Source organism: Pan troglodytes, chromosome 1 (assembly GCF_028858775.2).
Source record: "Pan troglodytes isolate AG18354 chromosome 1, NHGRI_mPanTro3-v2.0_pri, whole genome shotgun sequence".
Lineage (NCBI taxonomy): Eukaryota > Metazoa > Chordata > Mammalia > Primates > Hominidae > Pan > Pan troglodytes.
Window position 1 is genome coordinate 107,505,178 of NC_072398.2, and position 27,107 is coordinate 107,532,284.

Below are 27,107 nucleotides of genomic sequence, written 5' to 3' on the forward strand. Positions count from 1 at the left end.
GCAATAGTTTCCAAACTGCCTCCTTCCTTCCATCCTGATCATCTACAGATCTCTTCATACAGTATTCAGAGCAAAACTTTTCTATGTGTCACCTCACTGGCAGACCTGGAGTCTCTCAGCTACCTTTCTTAGCTGTATTTTAGGTACCAGACTTAGTATACCAACAGTCTACCTGGCTTATAGCTAGGACTCTATCATCTGGTATTCTGTTACAACAAATGTACTTTAAGTTAAAAATAATAAACAGGCTTATATTTAAGTGGCAAGTGCTTGATATGGCTGCTTTAGCAGATAAGTCTACTGGTAGAATCTAGAGGAGAGGAAATAAGTCAAACATGGAGACCAAGATGCAAAAACCACTCATGAGCAGCCACATAGGACAGAGGTCCCTCTGGAGAAGCCACCAAAGGATATAAATCTCTCTTCAGGTTTGTTTTGAGAAAACACCCAAGCAGGAAAGCTGCTGTACAAAATTACTATTGCCCCATTATGCGACTCTGTTTTACTTTTGTCTTAGCATTAATCCTACCTTGTGGGGAAAAGAAAGAGAGCTCAGACTGCTACTGTGTCTGTGTAGAAAGAAGTAGAAATAAGAGACTCCATTTTGGTTTGTACTAAGAAAAATTCTTCCGCCTTGAGATGCTGTTAATCTGTAACCCTACCCCCAACCCTGTGCTCCCTGAAACATGTGCTGTGTGCACTCAAGGTTAAATGGATTCAGGGCTGTGCAGGATGTGCTTTGTTAAACAAATGCTTGAAGGCAGCATGCTTGTTAAGAGTCATCACCACTCCCTAATCTCAAGTACCCAGAGACACAATACACTGCGGAAGGCCGCAGGGACCTCTGCCTAGGAAAGCCAGGTATTGTCCAAGGTTTCTCCCCATGTGATAGCTTGAAATATGGCCTTGTGGGAAGGGAAAGACCTGACCGTCCCCCAGCCTGACACCCATAAAGGGTCTGTGCTGAGGAGGATTAGTAAAAGAGAAAGGAAGGCCTCTTTGCAGTTGAGATAAGAGGAAGGCATCTGTCTCCTGCTCATCCCTGGGCAATGGAATGTCTCGGTGTAAAACCCGATTGTATATTCCATTTACTGAGATAGGAGAAAACCACCTTAGGCCTGGAGGTGGGACATGTGGGCAGCAATACTGCTCTTTAAGGCATTGAGATGTTTATGTATATGCACATCAAAAGCACAGGACTTTTTTCTTTACCTTGTTTATGATGCAGAGACATTTGTTCACATGTTTTCCTGCTGACCGTCTCTCCACTATTACCCTATTGTCCTGCCACATCCCACTCTCTGAGAAATGCCCGATAATGATCAATAAATACTAAGGGAACTGAGGCTGGTGCCAGCGCAGGTCCTCTGTATGCTGAGCGCCGGTTCCCTGGGCCCACTTTTCTTTCTCTATACTTTGTCTCTGTGTCTCTTTTTTTTTCTTAAGTCTCTCATTCCACCCGACGAGAAATACCCACAAGTGTGGAGGGGCAGGCCACCCCTTCACTACCTGATTTTTATTTATTGCTTGTCTCCTCCTTTTAAAATATAAGATCCAGGAGATAAGTGGCCTCTATCTTCAGTACCATAGAGTGCTTGGCACACAGTATGTGATTCAGTCAGTGTCAGGCCTCTGAGCCCAAGCTAAGCCATCATATCCCCTGTGACCTGCACGTACACATCCAGATGGCTGGTTCCTGCCTTAACTGATGACATTCCACCACAAAAGAAGTTTAAATGGCCCGTCTTTGCCTTAAGTGATGACATTACCTTGTGAAAGTCCTTTTCCTGGTTCATCCTGGCTCAAAAAGCTCCCCCACTGAGCACCTTGTGACCCCCCACTCCTGCCCGCCACAGAACAAACCCCCTTTGACTGTAATTTTCCTTTACCTACCCAAATCTTATAAAATGACCCCACCCCTATCTCCCTTCGCTGACTCTTTTCCGACTCAGTCCACCTGCACCCAGGTGAAATAAACAGCTTTATTGCTCACACAAAGCCTGTTTGGTGGTCTCTTCACACGGACGCGCATGAAAGTCAGTATTTATGAATGACTCAAGACACAAAAATAGCTTCATAAAACAGTGCTTTGCTTGAGTTTTTATGAATAAACCAATCTGAAGTCATCCCTTTTCTGGCTCAGAACAAATTTCCCCCTTTTATTTTAGAGGAAGATGAGAATGGAGGGTGCAAATTTAACATGAGTTTACTGAAGAAGCACCAAGATTAACCTAAATGAGAATACTATTCTAATGACATTAGCCAGAGAATAATATCGTTCCTGTTCCAGTACTGCCAATTACCATTACAAGTCCCAATATCTTCATTTACAATGTGGGGACAATTATAACACCTAATTATTGGTTATTGTGAAGGTTAAATAAGAAAATATACTTAAAGCCCTTAGGACACCACCCAGAACTTCATCAATAAATGCAGCTATTTTGTTATTATCATATTTATATTAGTGGTATACTACATCATAAATCCACTCAAAGCTGATGCTGAGTCACGGTGACCCCTAACTGAACACATTGCCTCAATCTGCTCCCCATAATGCACTTGAGATACCCACTGCCACAATGACGTCTTTGGTGATTTTAATTTACTACTATTCAGAGGTTCCCAATTTTGGCCTACAGGTCACAGGCAGTAAGAAAGGGATTTCAGGGACTAAATCAATTTATCACTAGGTAAACCGAACAAGGACAGTTTGATCTTATCGTGAATCACTGGAGGGCACGGAACAAGTCTTACTTCTAGAACCCCTAGGGCCCAGCGGAGTGTCTGACACATGATAGTCGATGTTGATTAAATAATAAATGAATGATGAACACATGCCACCTCCTTGACGGGCAGTTCAGGCAATCAGACGTCCTGTGCGTGATCAGACGCCTAGCGCTTCAGAAGCACGACTGGTGAGAACTGGGCAGCCCTTCCACGCTCCGCACTGCAAGAACTGCCTGTCCGGAAGGGTGACTGCACCAGCTCCGCTCCGGATATCTCGGCAGGACGCGCCCTCTGGCGGCGCCTCGCTCGTAGGTGGGCCCCAGCGCGCCGTCGCCCGCCCCCGCGCGTTGGGAACTTGGGAGGGAGGCGCGCGCTTGGCCGCGCGGGGCGGGGCCTCTACCGGCCAGATGGAGCGCGCGGGCGCTGCTAGCCGCGGGGGCCAAGCGCCTGGCTTCTTACTGCGGCTTCATACTGAGGGCCGAGCCGAGGCGGCGCGGGTGCAGGAGCAGGACTTACGGCAGTGGGGGCTGACAGGTGAGCGGGCTCCGGGCGGACTTCGGCCAGGCGGGCCAACCTATTGGGACTGCCTCTTGCGGGCCGGGGGCGCAGCGGGTGGGCCGCCCGGTGGGCAGTTTACCCGCCCGCGCCAGGGCCTTCCTTCGCTCCTGCCGTGGGCGGAGAGAAACTGCGCCCGGGCTTGGTGGCCACGGCCCCCGCCTGCGCGGCGCGCGGGGCCGGCGGACGCCAGATGAATGAGGTCGCGGGCCCGGTAGCCAGGCCTGGCCCCCGGCCTGTGGAGGGGAAACGTGGTGAGATCAGCGCCACCTGCAGGCCTCCGCTGAAGAGTTGGACGGCCTGGTGCACCAAGGATGTAGGTTTCCAGTTGCTGTTCCGGTGGGTTTGGGTCCCGGCCTGGGGAGTTTATTGGTTGCTTCTGTAAAACGATCAACTCATCTCCCAGCTTCAGCTTATCCGTTTACTGTGCGCGCGCAGTTATTGGAGAATTCGCCACTGATTAATTCTCCGGATCGAGTTACGTGCGGTAGTGAGCGGACAAACTCAAGCAAAGCACTGTTTGTGAAGCTATTTTTGTGTCTTGAGTCATTCATAAATACTGACTGAACCACGTACTATATGCCAACTTAGCTTGTCCGCTCACCACCGCACGTAACTCGATTTATTGACCCTAGCCCTTACGGAGAGTCTGCAAAGCGCGAACCTTGCATGCCCCCCAGCCCTGCCGCTGCATGGCTGACCGTACTTCCTGCAGCTCCGAGACCCCGCTCTCCTCCTGGGTCTGCGCTGACTCGCCGCTGAACCGCCCCAGCCTCGTTTTCCTTACTTACAAGTTGGGAACGTAGTGTGTGCTTTGACTGTGTTGAGAGAATCATGCATCAGTAATAATACAGTCGTTTATTCATTACTTATTGAATGCTACTGGGAGCGTATTCTTAGGCATTGGCTACAAAGATGAGCAAAACAAATAGGGACCCTTCCTACCTAGAGTTTTAGACTAGTGAGAGTGCATTTAAAACTATAAACTAATTTATTGAAGTGCTCAATACCACGAAAGAGTAAGGTTTGTCATTCTAGGAATGAAACAAAAGGTGCAATTCTGTGTTCAGCTTAGAAGACTGAAAGATGAAGTTGAATGGAGAGGACGCTGACGTGAAAGAGAAAGACCTCTCTCCTTGATTCCCTGAGTCTGTAAGAATGTGTGGCTGTAAGGAGTATGTATCCAGTTTTAAATATGAGCTTGTAGACTGGTCTTTTTATGTTTGACTTTATCTTAACGAAAGTTTATGTTTGTGGGTTTGCCTATTTCCTTGCAAGTGTTGGGAATGGTTCTTTAAGAACTTGTGTGAGAGAGGGCTCAGAAAAGTGTGCCAGTTGATACTTAGCTGTGGATAATATGCCAGGAGAAACATACATATGGGCAAGTGTTTTAGTGAAAATGAGGAGACAAGAGGTTGCAAGTTTGAGTGGATGGAATGGAGTGAGTAAATTCAGAATTAAGTAGGCAAATGTGGCAACTTGGATAAATTGGTAGTGGAGAAGGAAAATAGAAAAGCAGAGTCAAAGGAATGGCTACTGAATATTATAACTTGTAATTTCTATTTCTGTTTACCAGAATAAACTAGTGTTATGAGAAACTATTCTTCATGAGTTGGTTCAAAAAATTCTTACTACTTTTTTTTTCGTTTGGTTACAGAAGTAGTACGTATTTTCAGTAAAACATTCAGGGAAATCGCCTATGCATAAAGAAAATAAATGTTAATCTCCATAATCTCCTTACTGTTAACATGTTCTCTATCCTGTATAATTTCCTTTACTTTCTGGTGGAGCGGGAAGGTGAAAAATGGAGTTTCATGTACATTTTTTTGGGAAATCATAACTTTTTTTCCTTATCATTCAGTCTTCTTCAACATCATTCTTAATGGTTACAGTTTTTCAGTATATGGATGTACCATAGTTTAGACAGTCCCTCTTCTTGGTATTTAGGTTCTTTTTTTTTGCTATTGTAAGTAACATAAATATCCTTGTAACCAAATATTTATTATAGCTATGGACGTTTAATTCCTGAAAGGTACCATTTCTAGAATAAAGAGTATGCAAAATTTTTGCTTATTTCTCTGTACTCTCAGCAACACTGGTATTTTCTAATTTGAGAAGTTAATATGCTATCGTATTGTTTAATTTAATGTTTATTTGGTTACCAATATTGATGGACATTTGGATATTCATCTTTGGATCATGAAGTTACCTTAGGACCTTTTTGTTTCTGGAATATGCAGACCTATTACTTCTTGATGTTTTGCTTGCTTTTTCACTACTTGTCATCTCCCTGACAGAAGGGCAAAAGAATCTACATCTGGAGGTTAAAAAGCTAAAGACTACCTTTCCCAGACCCCACTCTAGTTTGGTTGTAAACGTGACTTGGCTTTAGCCAGGCACGTGACTGGGAGATTTGGAAGGGGAAAGTGAGGGGAAGGACACAGAGGGGTTTGGATTTTCCGCTTCCCACTTAGCTACTACCTCATGGGTCTCTGGGAGGGTACAGAGCATTCATTTTGTTATCATGGATTGTGGCTGCGTTGATAGGTCCCTGGGGCTGACAGTACCGTGGCCTCCTGGTTGGTTCCTGGCTTCCAGGTCGTGGAGGTAGATACTTCCTTGGTGTGTCCATACTGTGGTGCTTGATTTAGCAGTTGTACCCAGAAGATCAGCCTAGATGTTACTCCTCCAGGCCTTTCGACAATTTTGTGGTGATCTAATTCCCTGTATTACATTCCTTTCTGCCTAACCTACCAAGGGTAATTTCTGGTTTTTGCTGTTGACTCCTAAGTGTTAAGTATTGTTATCTTTGTGGATATAATTACATATTATTTTTGAAAATTCAACTTTTTTTTTTTTTTTGAGATAGGGTCTCACTCTGTTGCCCAGGCTGGAGTGCAGTGGCCCATTGCAGCCTCGACCTGGGCTTCAGTGATCCTCCCACCTCAGCCTTCTGAGTAGCTGGGACTACAGGCATGAGTCACCAGTTTTAAGAAATAATACAGAAAGATCCCATGTAACCTTTACCCAGTTTCCCCTCGTGGTCATATCTTGCAATGTGGTACATTATCACATTGTGTACACGTGCAATGATGGTACACTATCACAACAGGATATTGACATTGGTACAGTCAAGATCCAGAACATTTTCCATCTCCACAAGGATCCCTCAACTTGCACTTTGATAGCTACACTCACCTCCCTTCTACCTCACCAATTCCTTAACCCCTGGCAACCACTAATCTGTTCTCCATTTCTATAATTTTGTCACTTTGAAAATGATACGTGAGTAAAATCATACAATATGTAGCCTTTGGGGACTGGCTTTTTTTCACTCAGAGTAATTCTCTGGAGATTCATCCAGGTCGTTGCATGTATCAGTAGTTTCTTTTTATTGCTGAGTAGTAGTACTCCACAGCACAGTATACCACAGTTTGTTTCACCACTCACCCACTGAAGGATATCTGAGTTGTTTATAGTTTGTGGCTATTGCCAAAAAAGAAAAGAAAGATATTGTAAACATTTGTATACAGATTTTGTATGAAAATAAATCTTCATTTCTCTGTAATAAATGCCTAGGAGTGCTGTGAGTGGGTCATATGGTAGTTGCATGTTTAGTTTTTAAAGAAACTGCCAAACTGTTTCCAGAGTAGCTGTACTATTTTACATTCCCACCAGCAATGTATGACTGAGTTTGGATTCTTTGCATCCTTGCCAGCATTTGATATTGCTACTTTTTTATATTGACTATTCTAATGTATGTGAAATGCTATCTCATTGTGGCTTAGATATGAATTTCCCTATTGGCTAATGAAATATGTAACCTCTTTGATAAAATGTCTTTTTCTGTCTTTTGCCCATTTTAAAATAGGATCCTTTGTTGTTGTTTTTTCACTGTTGAGTTTTGACATACTCTAGTCTTTATATACTCTAGATACTAATATTTTCTCAGATATATGTCTTACAAAAGTTTTAAATTTTGGCTAAAATTTATCAGTTTATCAATTTTTTCTCTTATGGATAGTTTTCTTGTTGTTTGGTGTCAAATATAAGAACTCATTGGCTATTCCCAGATCCTAAAGAGTTTTTTCCTAAAAGTTTTACAGCTTCTTATTTAAGTCCATGATCTACTTTGAGTTAATTTTTGTTGCACAAATTTTGATATGTTGTATTTTCATTTTTATTTAGTTCAGTGTATTTATTTCCCTGGAGACTTCCTCTTTTGATGGACTGTTTAGAAAGAAGTGTGTTGTCTAGTTTCCAAGTGTTGAGAGATTTGCCTCTAATGTTTCTGTCCATGAATTCTAATTTTATTACATTGTGGTCAGAGAACATACTCTGTACAATTTCAGTTCTTTTAAATGTGTTGGGGTTTTCTGGCCCTGCTTTAGTTTGGATATGGATTATCTGTCCCCACCAAATATCATGTTGAAATTTGATCCCCAGTGTTGGAGGTGGGGCCTAATGAGAGGTGTTTAGGTCATGGGGGCAAATCCTTCCTGAATAGATTAATGCTCTCCCTGAGCAGGGAGCAGAGAGAGTGACTGACTTCTTACTTACTAGCTTCCAGAAAGCTGGTTGTTAAAAAGAGCCTGGCATCCCCCACGCCTTTCTTCCTCTCTCACCATGTGATCTCTGTACATGCCACCCCCACTTCCCCTTCCGCCATTAGTGGAAACAGTCTGAAGCCCTCACCTGAAGCAGATGTTGGTGCCATGCTTCTTGTACAATCTGTAGAACCATGAGCCAAATAAACCTCTTTTTATTTTTAAATTATCCAACCTCGAGTATTCCATAGCAACACTAAATGGACTAAGACAGGCCCTGAATATCTTGTATGGTCCATGGCACTTGAAAACAATGTGTATTCTCCTGTCTTTGGGTATCAGCAGAGCTGCATTCCTTTCTGGAGGCTCTAGGGGAGAATATATTTCCCAGCATCCAGAGGCTGCCCACATCACTTGACTCCTGGCCCCTTTCCTCCAACTTCAAAGCCAGAAACATTGCATCTCTTTGATCCTTCTCTAGCCAGCTTCCTCTCTAACCACAGCTGTTAAAGTTTCTCCGAATGATGCATGTGATTAGATTGTATGTCCATTGCGTTATCCAGGCCCACCTGGATAATTCAGGGTACTCTTCCATCTCAAGCCCCTTAACCTTGATTCAGTTCAGAATGCCTTTTGCCATATAAGGTCACATACTCACTGATGCCAGGATCAGGGCTTGGACATCTTTGTGAGGGCCACTATTTTGTCTACCACTTCTTCCTTTTACTTTTCACTTATTTAATTATTTTTGGGTTGAATTTCTTGTAGACAATTTATAATTGGGTTATGTTTAAAATCCACTCTGGAAGTCTTATTTATTTATTTTTTTTCTTTGAGACGGAGTTTCGCTCTTGTTGCCCAGGCTGGAGTGCAATGGCACGATCTCAGCTCACCGCAACCGCCTGCCTCCCAGGTTCAAGTGATTCTCCCACCTCAGCTTCCTGAGTAGCTGGGATTACAGGCATGAGCCACCATACCTGGCTAATTTTGTATTTTTAATAGAGACGGGGTTTCTCCATGTTGGTCAGGCTGGTCTTGAACTCCCTACCTCAGGAGATCCTCCCGCCTCAGCCTCCCAAAGTGCTGGGATTACAGGTGTGAGCCACTGTGCCCAGCCAAGTCTTTGTCTTTTAATTGGTATACTTACACCATTTATATTTCAAGTAATTATTACTATGTTTGAGCTTAACTCTGCCATCTTATTTTTATTGTTTTTAGTTTATCTCTGTTTCTTTTTCTTGCCTTCCTGTGAATTATTTGAACATTTTTTAGAATTTTATTTTTGTTTATTTACAGTGTTTTTTAGTTTATCTCTTTGTGTAGCTTTTTAGTGGTCGTTACGGGTATTGTATGTAAATGTACGTGTGTGTGTGTATAAAATCACAGACTACTGATATGTCATTTTACTTATTTGAGTAAAGTATGGAAACATTACTTCCCTTTATATAAACATTACTTCCCTATATATCTATCTTCCCTTTATATTTATAGCTTTACTTTTTGTTTATAATTGTCTTAAATATTTCCTTTAGAACCACATCAGACACTGTTATAATCTTTGCTTCAGCGGTCAAACATAATTTTAAAAACTCAAGAAAAGGAAAACGTATTGTATTTACACATGTTTTTGAATGCTGCATTCTCACCTTGATGTTCCAAGGTTCCATCTTTTATCATTTCCTTTTTTTCCAAGGGCTTCCTTTAGCCATTCTTTGAGGGTAGGTTTGTTGATGATAAATTCTCTTTGTTTTCCTTCATCTGAGAATTTCCTCTTCATTCCTGAATACCATTTTTCTTGATTACAGGAGTCTGGATTGACAGTTCTTTTCTTTCGATATTTGAAACATGTTGTGGCATTTCTTTCTGGCCTTTAAGATTTCTGACAAGAAATCTGCTTGCATTTGAATAGTTTTTCCTCTTTAAGTAAGGTGTGGTTTGTTTTTTTTCTGGCTGCATTTAAGATATTTTCTTTGTCTTTTGTTTTCAGCATTTTAATAATTACATATCTTGGTGTGTATTTTTTTTTTTTTTTTTTTTTTTTTTTTTTTTTTTTTTGAGATAGAGTCTCTCTCTGTCGCCAGGCTGGAGTGCAGTGGCGCTATCTCAGCTCACTGCAACCTCCGCCTCCTGGGTTCAAGCAATTTTCGTGCCTCAGCCTCCCGAGTAGCTGGGACCACAGGCACCCGCCACCACGCCCAGCTAATTTTTGTATTTTTAGTAGAGATGGGGTTTCACCATGTTGGCCAGGATGGTCTCAATCTCTTGACCTCGTGATCCGCCTGCCTCGGCCTCCCAAAGTGCTGGGATTACAGGCATGAGTCACCGCGCCCGGCAATGTTTTGTTATGTTTGCGGTTTACTCAGTTTCTTGAAACTGTAGCTCTTTAGCCAGATTTGGGAAGTTTTCAGCTATTATTTATTTAAGTACTTTTTCAGCCCTATCCTCCTTCACCTGTTTTTATTGGACAACATTGAACAAATGTTAGATCTTTTGTGGTAGTCCTGAAGGTCCCGGAGGGTCATTTGTTTTCAGTCTGCTTTCTCTCTCTTCTGATTGTAATCTCTCTATAACTTCTATTCTGTAGAGTTCACTGATTCTTTCCTCACTTCCTTCCATTCTGCTGTTGATCCCATCAACAGCATCAGTAGCCTTTTATTTTGGTTATATTATTTTTCAGTTTTTAAAATTTCCCTTTGGTCTTTATATCTTTTATTTCTTTGCTGAAATTTCTGTTTCTTACCTGAGGTTTCCTGTTTTTTTCAGTTGTTCAAGTGCATTCATAACTACTTGTTGAAGCATTTTATCATTACTGCTTTAAGGTCTTTGTCAGATAATTCTACCGTCTGTGTCATCTGGGTGTTGGCACCTATTGATTGTCTTTTTTCGTTCAGTTTGAAATCTTCCCAGTTCTTGATATAATGAATGATTTTTATAAGAATTGGAGCCAGGCATTTTTTTAAAATCATGTTTAAACCTCCTGTTTGACTGTCTTTGTCTGATGCTGCTCTGGCAGGGGAAGAGGGTCTGCTGCCTTGTTAGTGCCAGGTGGGGATAGAAGTCCAGGCTCCCCCTTCAGCCTCTGTCCACATCTGGGGATTGGGAAGGGGCTCCTCCATCCTGCTGGGTGAGGGTGGGAGTTGTGGCTCCCTCCTGAGTCTCTACTGATCCTGCAGGGGAAAGCTAAGGGGTAGGGCCTCGTTATTGGTTGGTGGGGATAAAAATCCCAGCTCCCTACTTGGCCTTCTCTTATACCATCCTGGCTGGGGTGCTGGGGCACTCGTTGTAGCTGTAGGTAGAAGTCTATGCTTTCCACTTAGCCTTTGCTGGTGGGACCACAGGTTTATTCCTGTGGTGTTTACTAGAATAGAGCAGTTATTATATAAAAGTTTCCTGTCTTGCTAGGCTGCCATTTTCTAGCAGGAGCAGGCTTGTGAGGGTTGGGGGTGGTATGGTTTGGCTGTGTCCCCAACCACATCTCACCCTGAATTGTAATAATCTCCACGTGTCAAGGGTGGTGCCAGGTGGAGATAATTGAATCATGGGGTCAGTTCCCCCGTATTATTCTCGTGGTAGTGAATAAATCTCACAAGATCTGATGGTTTTATAAATGGGAGTTCCCTGCACAAGCTCTCTTGCCTGCTGCCATGTAAGATGTGACTTTGCCCCTCATTTGCCTTCCACCATGATTGTGAGGCTTCTCCATCCATGTGGAATTGTGAGTCAATTAAACCTCTTTCCTTTATAAATTACCCAATCTCAGGTATTATTAGCAGCATGAGAAGAGACTAATATTGGGAGGTGTTCTTATTTGTTTTGGTTTTGGTCTACATCAGTTGGTGTTTCCAGTTGGCTGATTTCTTGAGCTGTCAGACTGGGATATATAAAGCAGAAATAAATTCCAGGGAACTTACTACCCTGCCTTCCGCAGGCCCAAGGTCCCTAGCCAGTCTGCTTCTTCACTACACCTTTCAGAGTTTTATGCTTGTTTTCTGTAGCATGTCTAGGGTTTTTATTTGTACTTAGCAAGAGGAATAAGGGAAAGTAAGTATACTCCCATCAGAAACAGAAATCTCTGAATTTTCTGGTTATAAAATGGGGATAATACCTACTCCATAGAATCATTATAAGCATTAAATGAGATACTGTAATTTATTTATTTATTTATTTATTTTTATTATTATTTTTTTGAGACAGTCTCGCTCTGTTGCCAAGGCTGTAGTGCAGTGGCGCGATCTCGGCTTACTACAACCTCCGCCTCCCGGGTTCAAGCAATTCCCCCTGCCTCAGCCTCCCAAGTAGCTAGGATTACAGGTGCCCGCCACTACACCCAGCTAATTTTTGTATTATTTATTAGAGACAGGTTTTCACCATGTTGGCCAGGCTGGTCTTGATCTCCTGACCTCAGGTGATCTGCCTGCCTCAGCCTCCCAAAGTGCTGGGATTACAGGCGTGAGATACTGTAATTTATGTAAAGTGTTTACTACTACTCTGGTATTTGTAAGTGCCTAAGAAAGATAACTTATTTTTTAAATTTTGTACAATTATGTATTTTGAAGGTTTTTTTTAAAGGTATAAGTTAAACCAGATAGTTATGTTTTTGCTAATAGTTCTTATATAAAGTATGTTTAAGGTCTTTCACCTTCCCAAGATATGGCTATTCTTTGAAATTGGATTTTTTTCACCAAGGGAAAGAGAAGAGAGAGTAAGTTCCGCATTAATTTCACACGTTTTCTGCCATCCCTGTACACAGTTAAATACCCTTTGTGAAACATCATTTCCATTCTTAAAAACAGCGCTTCTGTGTTGAAGCATTATTCAGTGTAGTCCTAAGTTTTTTCCTTTAGCATTGATGGCATATTTAAATGGGTGCAATTAAACAAGCAGACACATGTACAATCCATGTGTTGTTGCTCTTTGTTAAGTTGCATCAGTAATGCCTCATTTCCCAGAATGGACACTGGTGTGAGTCTCAGGCAGTATAGAGGCCAGATCCCAAGTTGACTTTCTCATTTATCAAGTGAATCAGGTAACAATGACAGGCTACTTTGGGGCTTTGAATATAAAGGTGAATAAGTCTGCTCAAAAAGTAGTTTGGAAGTCAGCAGATGTTTAGATATCCATAACTCCTCAGCAAAAGATACGTCCAGTGAGGTTTAGGATTATGTGAATTTAGGCTGTGTTCCTCATTCAAACTCTTAGAACATTGCCTCTGCATGTACTGAAATGTCTGCTCTTCGGATTTGCTGTATTTTTTGTTTCTAGGGATTCACCTACGCTCTTACCAGCTGGAGGGAGTAAACTGGCTCGCCCAGCGCTTCCATTGTCAGAATGGCTGTATCCTGGGAGATGAGATGGGCCTGGGGAAGACCTGCCAGGTGTGTTACTATGCGACGAGTACTGCTCACCGCCACTGCGATACTTCCTTATAACTCATTCTGGAGCTGAGAGCTCTGGAGCTAAAACAAAGCTCAGTTTCACAAATGTCCCTGGGATCCAGGCTAACTGGCTCTTGCACCGGGAAAGGGCCTTCCCTGTAGTCTTCTCTGCCTCAGTCATTGCAGTTGCCCTACTGACTTTATTCAGGGCCAGCAAATGCTACTTGTCCTTTCTTTGGATGTTCACATAGCTCTGCTTTAAGCTCTCTAAAAAGATATCACCTCCAAATTTGTTTTGCTAAAATTTTGTTTAGACTTTTTGCATCTATGTTCATGAAAGACATTGGTCTGTAATTTTCTTGTAGTGTCATTATCTAATTTTAGTATTGGGGTAAAGCTGGCCTTGTAGAATGAGTTGAGACGTATGCCCTTCTCTTCCATTTTCTGGAAGAGTTTATGTAGAATTGCTGTTAATTTCTTCCTTAAATTCTTGCTAGAATTTACTAGTAACTCCACACTTGTTTTGTAGACACATCTGGTTTATAGTAATAAAAGATAAACTTTCTCTAAATTGCATCCTCAGGGAAAGCTAGACTGAATGGTTTTAATTCAATAAGCCACTTATTAAAGAATGGTTCCTGGCACAGCTTGGGCTGAGAAGCCATAGATAATTTAAAAAGAAAATTATTTCTGTTATAAAAACTAACTACCACCCTGTAATCAAGCACTCTAACCATAACCATGAGTTGCAATGCGTGTTTTGCATGATTGAACTTTTGTTTTTGAGACAGGGTCTTGCTCTGTCACCCAGGCTGGAATGCAGTGGCATGATCTTGGCTCACTGCAACCTCTGCCTCCCAGGCTCAAGGAATCCTCAGTCTCCTGAGTAGCTGGGACTACAGGCGCATGCCACCATGCACAGCTTATTTTTAAATTTTTTTGTAGAGATGAGGTCTATGTTGCCCAGGCTGGCCTTGAACTTATGGGCTCAAGTGATCCTCCTGCCTTGGCCTCCCAAAGTGCTGGGATTACAGGCGTGAGCCACTGCACCCAGCCCATGGTTGAAATTATAGTGCATATATAGTTTGTATTTTGTTAATCTAACAGTGTCACTGTAATTTTTTACTTCGTTATATTCTTCACAGTCATTATCAACATTGCATAATATTCCATCAAGAGAATTTATAATTTACTTAAATGTTCTACAGACGAGAAATGGTGATTCCTCCCCGTTTTGTGCTGTTTAATCTTGATAGGAACATCTTTGTGCTTGTAGCTTTCTCAGGATTTTGAATTATATCCTTAGGACAGATTTTTCTCAGAAATAGCTCAGCATTTGAAGATGGAGTCTCTTGACACATTTTTGTTTTAAAACAGGTTATTTTCTCTGTATATTACAGCAACATTCAAGTCATAAGTGTGTACTAGAATCTTCTGAAGTATGCCCATTTGCCTTTACCAATATTTCCATTTTATACCCTTCCTTAAGCTTAGGATCGTGTATTGTCTGTTTTCCCCGTTAGAATGTGTCCTCCAGGAGGGCTGGGCGTTTTGTCGGTTCTGTTCACTGTTGTATAACTGGAGCATAAGACAGTGCCTGGCAAATAGAAGACACCCTGTAAATACATATGGAAGAAAGGAAGACAGTAGGGGAAGGTGGGAGGAAGTGAGGGAGGAAGGAAAGCATCCTCCCTCGCTCGGGAAAGCCTGGCAGGCAGCAGAGGGCCACCATGCGATTGGCTGTTTTTACAGTCATATCTTGGCACTTCTTGCTTAATGTTTTCAGAGTATCGCAGATCTTGGCCATCAGTTGGATTTTCATTGATTTCTATTGTCTTTCCTGACTTTTTCTTTACAGTAGAGGTTCAATTACCTAAACATTGAGCCTCATTGCTTGTTAACTACTGAAGTAATTGAGTTCCATAAATTTCCATGCAAGTATATTGAGGCTTACATGATTTCGCTCTACGAATGGATTACTCCCCTAATATGCGGAAGTTCGTACAATATTTCTTTGTAAAACAAGTCTTATACAAGAGTGTGTGTTCCCTACAGGGTTGTGGGAACTTCATGGTTGTTTCTCATGGGGAAATGTGATTAAAACTGCCTTTCTTTTTCTGTGTTCCAGACTATTGCTCTCTTCATTTATTTGGCAGGAAGATTAAATGATGAAGGGCCATTTCTGATTCTTTGTCCCTTGTCTGTTTTGAGCAACTGGAAAGAAGAAATGCAGAGGTACAGAGTAGATGTAGCTGAAATTTTATTGTTTATCTTGATTAAGATTTTTTTTTCTGGATGATGTATAAAATATGATAAAACAACCTATTGTCGTAATTAGTAAGTTTATTCCAGAAAACTTTGAGCTGATAGAGTGTAGGTAGACACTGAGGATATAATAGGGGAACAGTAATATTATTACTATTTGGCAATTTAAAGGTCAGCAATCGTTTATAGTAAGTATTGATGAACTTAGTAGAAGCCATTGTTTTTTGTTTGTTTGTTTTGAGACAGAGTTTTGCTCTTGTTGCCCAGGCTGAAGTGCAATGGCACGATCTTGGCTCACCACAACTTCCGCCTCCCAGGTTCAAGTGATTCTCCTGCCTCAGCCTCCCAAGTAGCTGAGATTACAGGCGTGCGTCACCACACCTGGCTAATTTTGTATTTTTAGTAGAGACCGGGTTTCTCCATGTTGGTCAGGCTGGTCTCAAACTCCCGACCTCATGTGATCTGCCCGCCTTAGCTTCCCAAAGTGCTGGGATTACAGGTGTGAGCCACTGCGCCCGGCCTATTTTTCATAGTGATGTAGGAAGTAACTCATGTGGAAGAGATCGTTTTATTTTTAGAGTCAGCACAAGACCTTTTTAGATCTGATCCCTCTACCTGTTCACATAGGAACTCGCTCTGAGGTTCAACCATTTTTTTAGATAAGATTCAGAGCCCCAAGACTCTGGTTGTAGGACCTCATGAGTTCTGTACATTGCAATCCTCCCATGAAATGTAATTTTCCAGATATGCACATCCTGTCACATGGATCTAGTATTTATGTTTATCTACTTCTTTTCTTGGATTCAGATTTGCTCCAGGTCTTTCCTGTGTAACATATGCAGGCGACAAGGAGGAAAGAGCCTGCCTTCAGCAAGACCTGAAACAGGAGTCACGTTTTCATGTGCTACTGACTACCTATGAGGTATTCATTCGTTTCTCTATAGCGAGAACTCCTAACCTGTGACCTTAGAAGTTGTAGAGTCTGCTGAAATTATATTTAAGTTTTGTTGAGAGCACACACTTTTCTGGGCAGGGAGTCTACCTTCATCAGATTCTCAAAAGAGGGCTGTAACCAAAAGAAGTGAAGGATCATTGTGCTTCAAATTAGTTCGATCTTTTCCTTTCTTGGTGGATCAAGGGGGAAGGCTTCTCAAGGAAGTGGCACTTGAGCTGCCTCTTGGTTGATGAACAGAAGTCAGGCAGGCAGGCAGGCAGGGGAAAGGGTTTTGTGGACTGAGGAATCACGTCTGTTACTGGAGGATAGGAATGGAAGACAGCTCCGGCCTTATTTTAAATCCTTGTTTTTCAGTCTAAGACAGTGTGTGCCACTGACCTTCCACTTAATCAGGCTTTTCTCTTTGTTTTTAAGATGGCGCTACTTAGAAATTATTCTCAGAACTTTTTTTACTTAGTGAACAAATGAGACTTAGATAAATCCTATAGTTTAAGAGAGTTCACAGAAAACTAGCTTATCAATATCAGAGTTTATCAATGCCAGCCTTTATAACGTGTCTTCCTAATTTTTCAGATTTGCTTGAAAGATGCATCATTTCTAAAATCGTGAGTAGGTTGTACTATTTAAGAACTTGGGTTGAATATATTGTGAATGTCATGTCTTTCCTTCACGTTTTAGTACTTTGCCTCTCCTGGCATGTCTGGTATGTCTTCCATGAGTTCTGTTTATGGGTAGGCGGCATGGTGGGAGTCCTGTGTTTACAGTCCTCTACTCATTAGCTGTGTGTCCTTGGGTTAGTTATTTAATCTCCATGAACTTCAGCTTCTTCATCTGTAAAATGAGGATAATTGTTTCTTACCTCAAATAGCTGTTACGAAAATTAAATGAGATTAAATATACTTTGTATGGTTAATAGATATTAGGCTCTTTACATGCAACTTGCATAGACCCCTTTCAGTACTACCATTTGGAGAGTTTGCTGTAATACAGAAGGAGAACCATTTGAGCTGTTTGCTGGAAATAACCTAAAATAGCAATCAGTGCCGTGGAATTAACTTTTTAGAAAGGGAGTTTTAAGTGTACCTCTAATTAGTTAACCTCATATTGGCCCATGAAATCAGAAACTCAGCAATACCACCTAATAATGGGAATGATAGGATCATGTCAAGATAACAGTTACAATGCAGATTAAATAAGGGCTAGAGTTTAGGTAAGAAAGATATGTTGACAGGGTTTCCTTCTCTATAACCTCTGTAGTTATTACATGGTTAGGTGGATATTCTGTATTTTAATATTCAAAAATCTTTGTTTTCAAAGTATTTTATCAATATTTTAAATGTTATTTCTTATCCAGGTTCCTGTGAGTTGGATTTCTATTTTCATGTTATTTTGAAATACTAGAGGCCAGGTCATAGATTTCATGACTTCTATCTAGTATTTCATTTAAGTGAGCATATTATCTTATTTTTCTTAAGATATACATTCCCTCTCTTTTTATTATTAATATTCAACTTAATATTTGTTGAAAGTCAGTCACTGGAAAGACATTGTTCTGAGAGTTATTGGCAATATCAGGAAAGTAAATCATAGAGCTTCCCTAAGAAGACAAACTCCAGTGGAGGGATGAGAAGTGTATAGATATCCATAATACATAGCAATATATGGGAAGTCTCAAAAGATAATAAAATTGGGACATAAATGTTGCTGGGTACTTTACATAAATTATCCCATTTAATCTTCATGAAAACCCCACGAGGCAGCTATTATCATCCATTTTACGGGTGAGGAAAGTAAGAGATTTGGTAACCCATCCAAGGTTACATTGCTGATGATAAATAGCAAAGCAGACATTTAAACCCAGCATTTGGTGCTGTGGAGCCTCTTTTTAAGAGAACTTCTCAAAATAGCTAGTTGTACTGGAGTTTTACATTATTCAGCAGAAATAGAATCTTTCTATTTCAGATCATCGGTTTTCAGTGCATTTTCAGGTAGATTTAAAAACCTAAGTAACAGAGGGACATTTATAATGCTGTCCTGTAGTATGAATCCCAACAACATAGATACATTCTTTCAATATATTTGGAAGGTTATATTGCTTATTGCTGTATTGTACATTCTGAGAATAGCAGGGAAGTGTAATATCATCTCTGCCCTAAAGAGATTTATTATGGAGAGTTAAGGCTGTGCATGTTACAAATATGAAAAATTTGAAATGTTTTGGACAATAGACTTGTAAAACTCTTTGGATCAAGAGGATTAGAAGTTACCTCATCCAACTTTCCATTCAGTGCTGGATTTCCCCCATCTTTTCCTCTTCAGGGGACATCATTTAGAGTATCCTTTGATAAGTGATTTGACCCACTTCCTTTCATGAGCCAAAATCCACCTCTCTGTAGCCTGTTTCACTGAACAAGCATTTTTTGGACACCTAAATGTCTAGTTCTTCACAAGGGAATAGGACCTAATCTGTTTTGAAAGCTAATTCAAACAGAGCCAGGCACCATCCTAGAGAAACTTCCATACCTTATCTCATGACCACTGTGCAACTTCAACTGGACCTTTGTTTCTTGTCATCCTTAAATGCATCCTCTGCTCATGCCACCCAACCTTCTCCTTCGACTTCTGCACTCTCTTTGGACCCTCAGTCCTCCCTCTACTCGCTTCTCTCAGTAGGTGAATGGTAATGTCATAGGGACCTCTGTTCCTCTGCCTGTCCTCTGGAGTTTCTCTGTAGCCTCAGGAAGAGGGCCTCCTCCTTGGAAGGTGAACCTCTGCTCAAGATCTTTCTCTAATTTTGGAGGAATTTTCCTTTCCATACCTACTATTTTTCCAGTGTTCTGTTTTACCTGTATATACATTTAGTTTTTTAAATATGAAAATAATGTAATGGGATTCCAGAATGTTTATAATCAAAATAAAAAGTTAAACATCTTATAATTTTCACTTTATTATCTTTTGCATGGCTTTCACATTTGTAAAAGAGGATACATGATATTTATATCTTTTTTATTATTCTATAGGCCTTTTAAATTGCAACATAATCATATTTATTATTTAAAATGCCATGTAATACTTTACTACCTATTATTGGACATTTAGGTTATTTTCCATTTTTTGCTGTTTTAAATAATACAACTTGAAACATTCCCACATATATCTTTTTCTGTATTTTGAATTTTTCTTAAATAGCTTCTCAGTAGTATTTGTCAAAGTATTTGCTTTTATGACTGAAACTTCTTGAGAAATTGCTGATGTGACACAGTATGCTACAAAATGTGCTCTGGCAACAGCCACTAATGACTTCCATGTCAACAAATTCAGTGGATATATCTTCCTGGACATCTCTGTGAGATTTGACTCTGCTCACCACTTACCCATTTTAAAGTCACACTTCTTAAGTTCCTACAACACCACTGTCTCCTGATTTTTTTCTTCTGTTTGAACATCAGCTCTGTCTTTATGACCTTCACCAAGTCACCTAACCTTTCTGAGCTTTATTAGTAAAATGAGCACAATTGTCTGCTTGCTATACTCTTTTAGACTAAATAACACATAAAGCCCTGAGGTTAGTGTCTGGCACAAAGTAGGAGATCATAAATGTTTCCTTTTCCTTTCTGTCTCTGGCTTCTTCCTTTCTGCATAGGTCTTTCCCATTTTGTTAAAAAAAAAAAATCCCTTGGTTTTACTACCTTATCCAGATATTGTATTATGCACATGTAGCCTCTCAGATAGGAAGGTAATTTGGTGGCATTTGTAATAGAAGGGGCTTACTGTTAAGTCTTTTTAATAACAGTCACAGTTTTGTAGTAAGACTTTTGATTGTGAAATATGTGTTTAAATTACACAAAACTGAAAGCTTGGGTTTTCTCTCACAGATTCCCTTGGAGTGTTCTTGTTGTGGATGAAGCTCACAGGTTGAAAAACCAAAGCTCCCTGCTGCATAAGACCTTGTCAGAGGTAAACTTACAGTGTAGCCTTAGTTTTTACATAACCCCTTCTTTTTAAATAGACATTATATTTTAGAGTAATTTTAGATTCACAACAAAATTGAACAGAAACTACAGATGTTTCCCATGCATATGTCCCCACACATGTACAGCTGTCCCCTGTCCCCACACTTGTACAGCTTCACCCATTATCAACATACTCCACCAGAGTGGCACAGTTGTTGCAACTGATGAACCTACATTGATACATCGCTATCACCCAAAGTCCATAGTTTACATTCGGGTTCACTCTTGGTGGTGTGCATTCTGTAGGTTTGGACAAATGTACAATACCATGATATCTACTGTTATAGTATCATACAGAGTAGTTTCACTGCCCTAAAAATCCTCTGTGCTCCACATATTCATCTTTTCTTCGTAACTCCCTTTAAAAAATACTAGTTTAGGCCTATATAGAGTCAATTAAATTGAAACCTTTTTTCGAGTTCGATTTCTGCAGGGCTAAATGAACATTTTATGGAAGACAGAAGAAGTACTAAATATGGCCTAACTTCTTTCTTTTATATTGGAGATAGGTTTACTAATATCTGGTGAATAAGAACCCTACCCCAATAGAATGCATTTTATTTCAGATGTTTCAACTCTCTTTTGATTATCTTCAAAGGGACAATTTCTCTTTAAAAATCTTATTATAATTCTTCTTTGTGCAGTAGTAGATATATCAGACATGTTGTACCCTTCCCCCCAATTTACCTGTTGAAAAAATTTGATAGTTCACCTGGGTTCCTGAAGAGACGAATTACATGCTATTGAATATTACCTCCAGTTTGTCTTGTCTTTGTCCTACTTTTGAGCATAATACACTTGCTTTCATTCCTTTCTCTGGATCTCTTGCATCATTCTGGCAAAGTAGATGAGAAATACCATTGTACCCTAGATTGGCCCTTTTTTCCGAGGAGTCAGTGCGATGTGAAATACCCTTTTTATTGACCTGGTAAAGATTTGTTCATTGATGAGACCACATATGTTAATTTCTGTGATGATAATTGAAGTTTGGTCCTTGTCCTATAATAAACCAATTAATAAATTTAGAGGTCACTTGGAGGAAAGTCTTAGATATGAATTCTATTTTTACTGGTCTAAAAGTTGCAGTTTTTAGAGTCTTAATGTAGATACGATCACTGTGTATTATTAGCCCAGTCTCAAAGGTCGCTGTCCCCTGGTGGGGCCCCCTCTATCCCTGGTGTCCTTTGCTTTCTTTGTAGGGACTTTTAACAGTATCTCCTTCTGAGAGCTTGTCTTGGTCTGTTTTTCACAGACTGGGTAATTCATATGAGCAGAAATTTATTTATCACCGTTCTAGAGGCTGGGAAGTCCAAGATCAAGGTGCCAGCATTTGGCAAGAGCCTTCTTAACTGCATCCTCACATGACAGAAGGTGGACGGGCAAGAGGGAGCAGAAGAGCAAGCTATCCAAATGCTGCATGACACTTTTTTTTAAATATATAAAGGCCTTAATCTTATTCACGAGGGAAAAGTTCTTATGAACTAACCACCTCTTAAAGGCGCTACCTCTTAATAATATTACATTGACAACACCTGAATTTTGAAGGAAACACATTCAATCCATAGCAGTTGTCATATCCTGGCATCTAACCTTATGAAAGATGGCTTCATAAACTACTGTGCCAGTTTACTAATTTAAAACGGGAGGAGAGAAGCAGGCATAGTAAAAGAACCTGGATTTGGAGTGGGAAAGCTAAGTTCTGTTGCTGGCCCCAGAGCCTTTTCTTGCTATTCATAAGGAAACTAAGGCTCAGAGGGATTAAGTGAAGAAATGGTTCTGGGTCATCTAAGCATTCCTTTTTAGATGAAGCTTGGGTTGCAGATAACTAGTTGGAAAGAAAATACATGTATTTATTGGGCTGAGATGGGGAGGGGGATACTGCCGTTTTTTATTTCCCCCTAATATTGTTTTCAGTTTGTAAAAGTTGGAAGCAACCAGCCGGGCGCAGTGGCTCATGCCTGTAATCCCAGCACTTTGGGAGGCCGAGATGGGTGGATCACGAGGTCAGGAGATCGAGACCATCCTGGCTAATACGGTGAAACCCCATCTCTACTAAAAAATTCAAAAAATTAGCTGGGCGTGGTGGTGGGCGCCTGTAGTCCCAGCTACTTGGGAGGCTGAGGCAGGAGAATGGCATAAACCTGAGAGGTGGAGCTGGCAGTGAGCCGAGATTGCGCCACTGCACTCCAGCCTGGGCGACAGAGCGAGACTCTGTCTCAAAAAAAAAAAAAAAAAAAGTTGGAAGCAACCTAAATGTAAAATATAGGGAATTGGTTGTACAATTTATGCGACATTCATACAGTGCATTTGCAAAAGGTAAGGCTACCAAGAACAATTATGTAGAAGAATATTTAATAACATGGAAAATGTTTGCAAAGTATTTTATACACACACAAAAAAGCTTACAAAATACTATTTACAAACAGAGATGGTCTCTGAATCTTTACCCAGTTATAAATTTTGATCCCAAAATGGACCTAACTGAATCAAAATGTTAATTTGTGTCATAGGGTAAGTTACCTGTAGCGACTAGCAGCCTTGGTTTCCTTTGTGACCTCACAGCCTTCATTCACCTCAGCTCTTTACTTGGTGAACACATATTGTAAGAATGTGAATTGATGATTGGAAACATTACTTTTGACAAGTTCCCATACTTGAAATACTACAAAAACATCACCTAACAAGCAGAACAACCATGAATGGGTAGACATTGATTAGACATTTAAAAAGAAACAAATAAAAAAGGGAGATGGCAAAAAAAAAAAATTGTTTACATCTGTTTTCATTGATTGTGTTATTCATTTATCATTTTTTGTATTATAAAAGCAGTGTCTTCCTATGGCCCCCCCCTCCAAATCAAAATATAGAAAGACAAGAAGAAAAGGAAAATATCCCAGTAATCTTACTCCTACATTGACACTTTAATGGTTTAATGGTGTATGTGCTGCCATAATCTTTGCTGTGTGTATACACCCAAAAAGTAATGTATATATGCATATATATTATTTAAAAAGTCAAAATGTATATTATTTTAAATATCAAAATATTGTGTATATACGTGTATACATACACGTATGTAAATGTGTATATACATATGTATGTATGTGCATAGATACACTTACATACATACATATGTATATATACGTTTACATACTATGTTTTGACATTTAAAACAGGCTGTAATTACAGGCTCACACCTGTAATCCTAGCACTTTGGGAGGCCGAGGCAGGAAGATCACTTGAACCCAGGAGTTCAAAAGCAGCCTGGGCAACATAGTGAGACCTTGTCTCTGTAAGAAAATTTAAGAAATTAGCTGAATGTGGTGGTGAGTGTGTGTAGCTCCAGCTACTGGGGAGGCTGAAGTGGGAAGATCACTTGAACCGGGAGGAGGAGGTTACAGTGAGCCGAGATCATGCCACTATACTCCAGCGTGGGTGACAGAGCAAGACCCTGTCTCAAAAAAAAAAAAAAAAAAAAAGATATACATACACAAGATGTCAAGATATGGCTTCCTCATTTTGATGTATTGTTTAATTCTACTGGTGTAAGTTCTTGTGAATGTCAGTTTAGAGAATATCTTTTGCTTGACCTAATATCTTTTCTTCTTTTTCCTGACCTTCTACTTCATGTCTCTCTTACTCTTGGTGTTCTTCTCTGTTGTTCAAAATTTAAGGGCATTTTTTTTCCATTTGAGATTCTCTGTGATCTCCAGAGACACCAGAACCTTCCTAAACTTCTACTTCATGTCTCTCTTACTCTTGGTGGTGTTCTCTGTTGTTCGAAATTTAAGGACATTTTTTTTTCCATTTGAGATTCTCTGTGATCACCAGAAACATCCAGAAATCTTGACATCTTGCATCTTGGTGTTCTTCTTTGTTGTTGAAAATTTAAGGAAATTTTTTTTCCATTTAAGATTCTCTGTGATGCTGTGTCCAGAAACATCCAGAAATCTTGACATCTTGCATCTGATGCACCATTAAATTTTATAAAAGGAAAGTCTCCTATTATAAATCTTGCTTATTGCTTGCAGTGGTGGGGCCTGATGCTGTAGCGTTGGATTCTCAAACTGCATGAGCATGTGCATTGTGTCTCAGATACCTCAGTAGACTCCCCGACACAGGCAGTAACACATGGTTTGAATCCCCATCTAAATTCAGTAATAACAGCCATATTAAATTCTCATGCAATACTTCAGAGTTCACAAAGTGTTACTACATCCTTATATAACAGTGTTTTCTTCACAGGATTATTATCCCCTTCTTATAGTTGAAACTGAAGAGGTATTATTTCATCTGCATCAAACAGCTAGTTTGCAGCTTCAACCTGAGCCATCTGATTTCATGTCCCCTCAGTCATTCCATTAAATCATGCCTCTCTCTGTGTGGGTAAAGGTTGTGATGGGTAACTCAGCCTTGCATTCCAGTGCTATGGAATTTTTATTTTATTTATTTATGTATTTGAGTTCTCAGTAGTCTTCAGTCTCCTGTTGACCGGAACTCCCATCCAGAACAGCCTCCAAGAGCTCTACTCCCTCCTCAGTTTTGTGGAGCCTGATCTCTTTTCCAAGGAAGAGGTGGGAGATTTTATTCAACGCTACCAGGATATTGAGAAAGAACCTGAGTCAGGCAAGTTCCTTTCCTGCAAATCATCCCCAAGAAGCCTTGGCACAGAAACCATCCTCATGCATAATGGTTATAGGTAGAAAAGAAGGAGAATTGATGACCAGAGGACACCTTCCAGGGAGACAGAGCCGCTGATATTAGGGAGATGTTAGGTCACACATGTTGTTCCCAGTTGTCTGCTGTTCATGCCTCTCTTAATTGTTTGCTATGTGATTCTGCAGTAGGGCTTCTTTAGTTCATTTTTGGAAGAAATAGAAGGTGCCTGCTGATTTGCAGACTTTTTTTTTCCAACTTGTAATTTCTATAAAGGCTTTGTTAACTTTATAAGTCACTTCCCGAGGGAGAAAAGAATGTGGGTGCTGTAGTCCCAAACTACTGTTCAGCATACTACAGCACTGGTATTTCTTTTAATGCTGCACCAAAACCAGAATTCCGGGATGGGAACCCTTCCTCATTCATACAGCCAAGAGTTGTAGTCTTCTGTTCTTGTATCTTTGCCCCTCTGTGTTGTAGGATTATCCATCTATCCCTGTGATATTATCCTGGGATGATTTTTCAAAACAGGTAGGAGGTATGCCAACTAGTGAGTTTGTATGTGTTGGGTAAGTATGAGTTTGAGGGGGCTTCTCATAGCAAAAATCTCCAGACCATAGACTGAAGATTACCTGGTGAACCTGCTCTGATTACTCCCATGTTTTGGGTGACCTGACAAAATATAAGACTTCTAGTCAAATGCATGAGATACTTGTATTACATGGGACACACTTGTGTTAAAAAGTTGTTCATTATTTATTTGAAATTCAAGTTTAACTGGGCATCTGTATTTCCATTTGCGTATCTGGCAATCCTACAGGTAGTATAATTCTAATTTAGAATAATTTTTGAAATTCAAGACATCTGGGGAAAGAAGGGATTTTAAGTCAAAGAGCCAAATTTGAATGCTGGCCACATTCACATCCAGCTGTGTGACTTTGGATAAGTTGCCTAATTTCTGAGCCTCACTTAACTTAGCTATAAAAATGGGGACAGTATTCCTCACTTGAAATTTCTAAGCTGTTATGCTGATCAATGAGATTAAACGCAAAAATATTCTGGGAACAAAACAGCTTTGTGCAAATGAGATAAGAAGTTATTTGAGTGTTCCTCGTTCTTGGGCTAAGAACAAGTCATGATTCCAGAAAAAAGATGATCCCAATGAAGGAAGAAATACTGTAAAAAAATGACCATACTGGCCTAGAATGCAAAATAAGCGTGAAATAAGAAACAAAAATAAATTTCTTTAAGTTCTCTAGGGTTCATTGCCTTGGTTCTACTTTTGTCCCACACTTCTTGTATTTTTTTTCTTATGTAGCAAGTGAACTGCACAAACTCTTGCAGCCATTTCTGCTGAGGCGAGTGAAAGCTGAGGTAGCTACAGAGCTTCCCAAGAAGACAGAAGTAGTGATATACCATGGCATGTCAGCATTGCAAAAGAGATACTACAAGGCCATTTTGATGAAAGACCTAGGTAATCAGAGGGCACTTGTCCATTTAGAAACTAAATAAGGATGTGATTTCAGGTAGTAAAATATTTTATAATCACACTCATTTGTGTGATCCCAAGAATATGGGATGGAATTTTGTATTCTGAATAATTCTGGTCGGCTACAGTGGGACTGTGGCAGAGCATCTTAAAGGTAACAGCCTTGGTTGTTGCAGTTGTGAAATTTCCTTTTCTCCCCTCACTCAGTTTTTCTTAGTGCCTGTAATTAAGCAAACACTTCCAGGTGTCCCAGTCATGTCTTTCATCCTCCCACCCTGTCAGATACGGTAGTCCACCCTCATTCACAGTTTTGCTTTCCAGGGTTTCAGTTCTGCACTGAACTGCAGTCTGAAAATATTAAATGAAGATTCCAAAAATAATTCATAAATTTTAAATCAAACTCTGTTGTTAGTAGCATGATGAAATCTCACTCTGTTCCACCCAGGACATGAATGCTCCTTTTGTTCTGCGTATCCACGCCGTCAGCGTTAGTAGCCTGCTCTGTCATCAGTCCAATAGTCA

The 27,107-nt window shown here is 40.3% G+C and overlaps 1 protein-coding gene across 6 annotated transcripts in view; it reads left to right on the top strand.

Annotated features, from left to right (window-relative positions):
- The window catches only part of CHD1L (chromodomain helicase DNA binding protein 1 like), a 125,578-nt gene that overhangs the window by 69,308 nt on the left and 29,163 nt on the right, over positions 1–27,107 (top strand). For 2 of the 6 annotated variants that reach the window (XR_010158630.1, XM_001158033.6), the window contains exons 1-8: positions 3,072–3,264; positions 13,095–13,207; positions 15,336–15,442; positions 16,280–16,394; positions 17,001–17,032; positions 20,303–20,384; positions 24,904–25,066; positions 26,415–26,570. Coding sequence is in view for 5 of the 6 variants with exons in the window: in XM_001158033.6 (XP_001158033.4) it covers positions 3,138–3,264; positions 13,095–13,207; positions 15,336–15,442; positions 16,280–16,394; positions 17,001–17,032; positions 20,303–20,384; positions 24,904–25,066; positions 26,415–26,570 (895 nt within the window). In the remaining variant the exon portion in view is untranslated. Of the gene's footprint in view, positions 1–3,071; positions 3,265–13,094; positions 13,208–15,335; positions 15,443–16,279; positions 16,395–17,000; positions 17,033–20,302; positions 20,385–24,903; positions 25,067–26,414; positions 26,571–27,107 lie in introns of those variants that run through there. The other 4 variants (XM_009427628.5, XM_009427637.5, XM_063814823.1 and 1 more) reach the window with 4 other exon arrangements.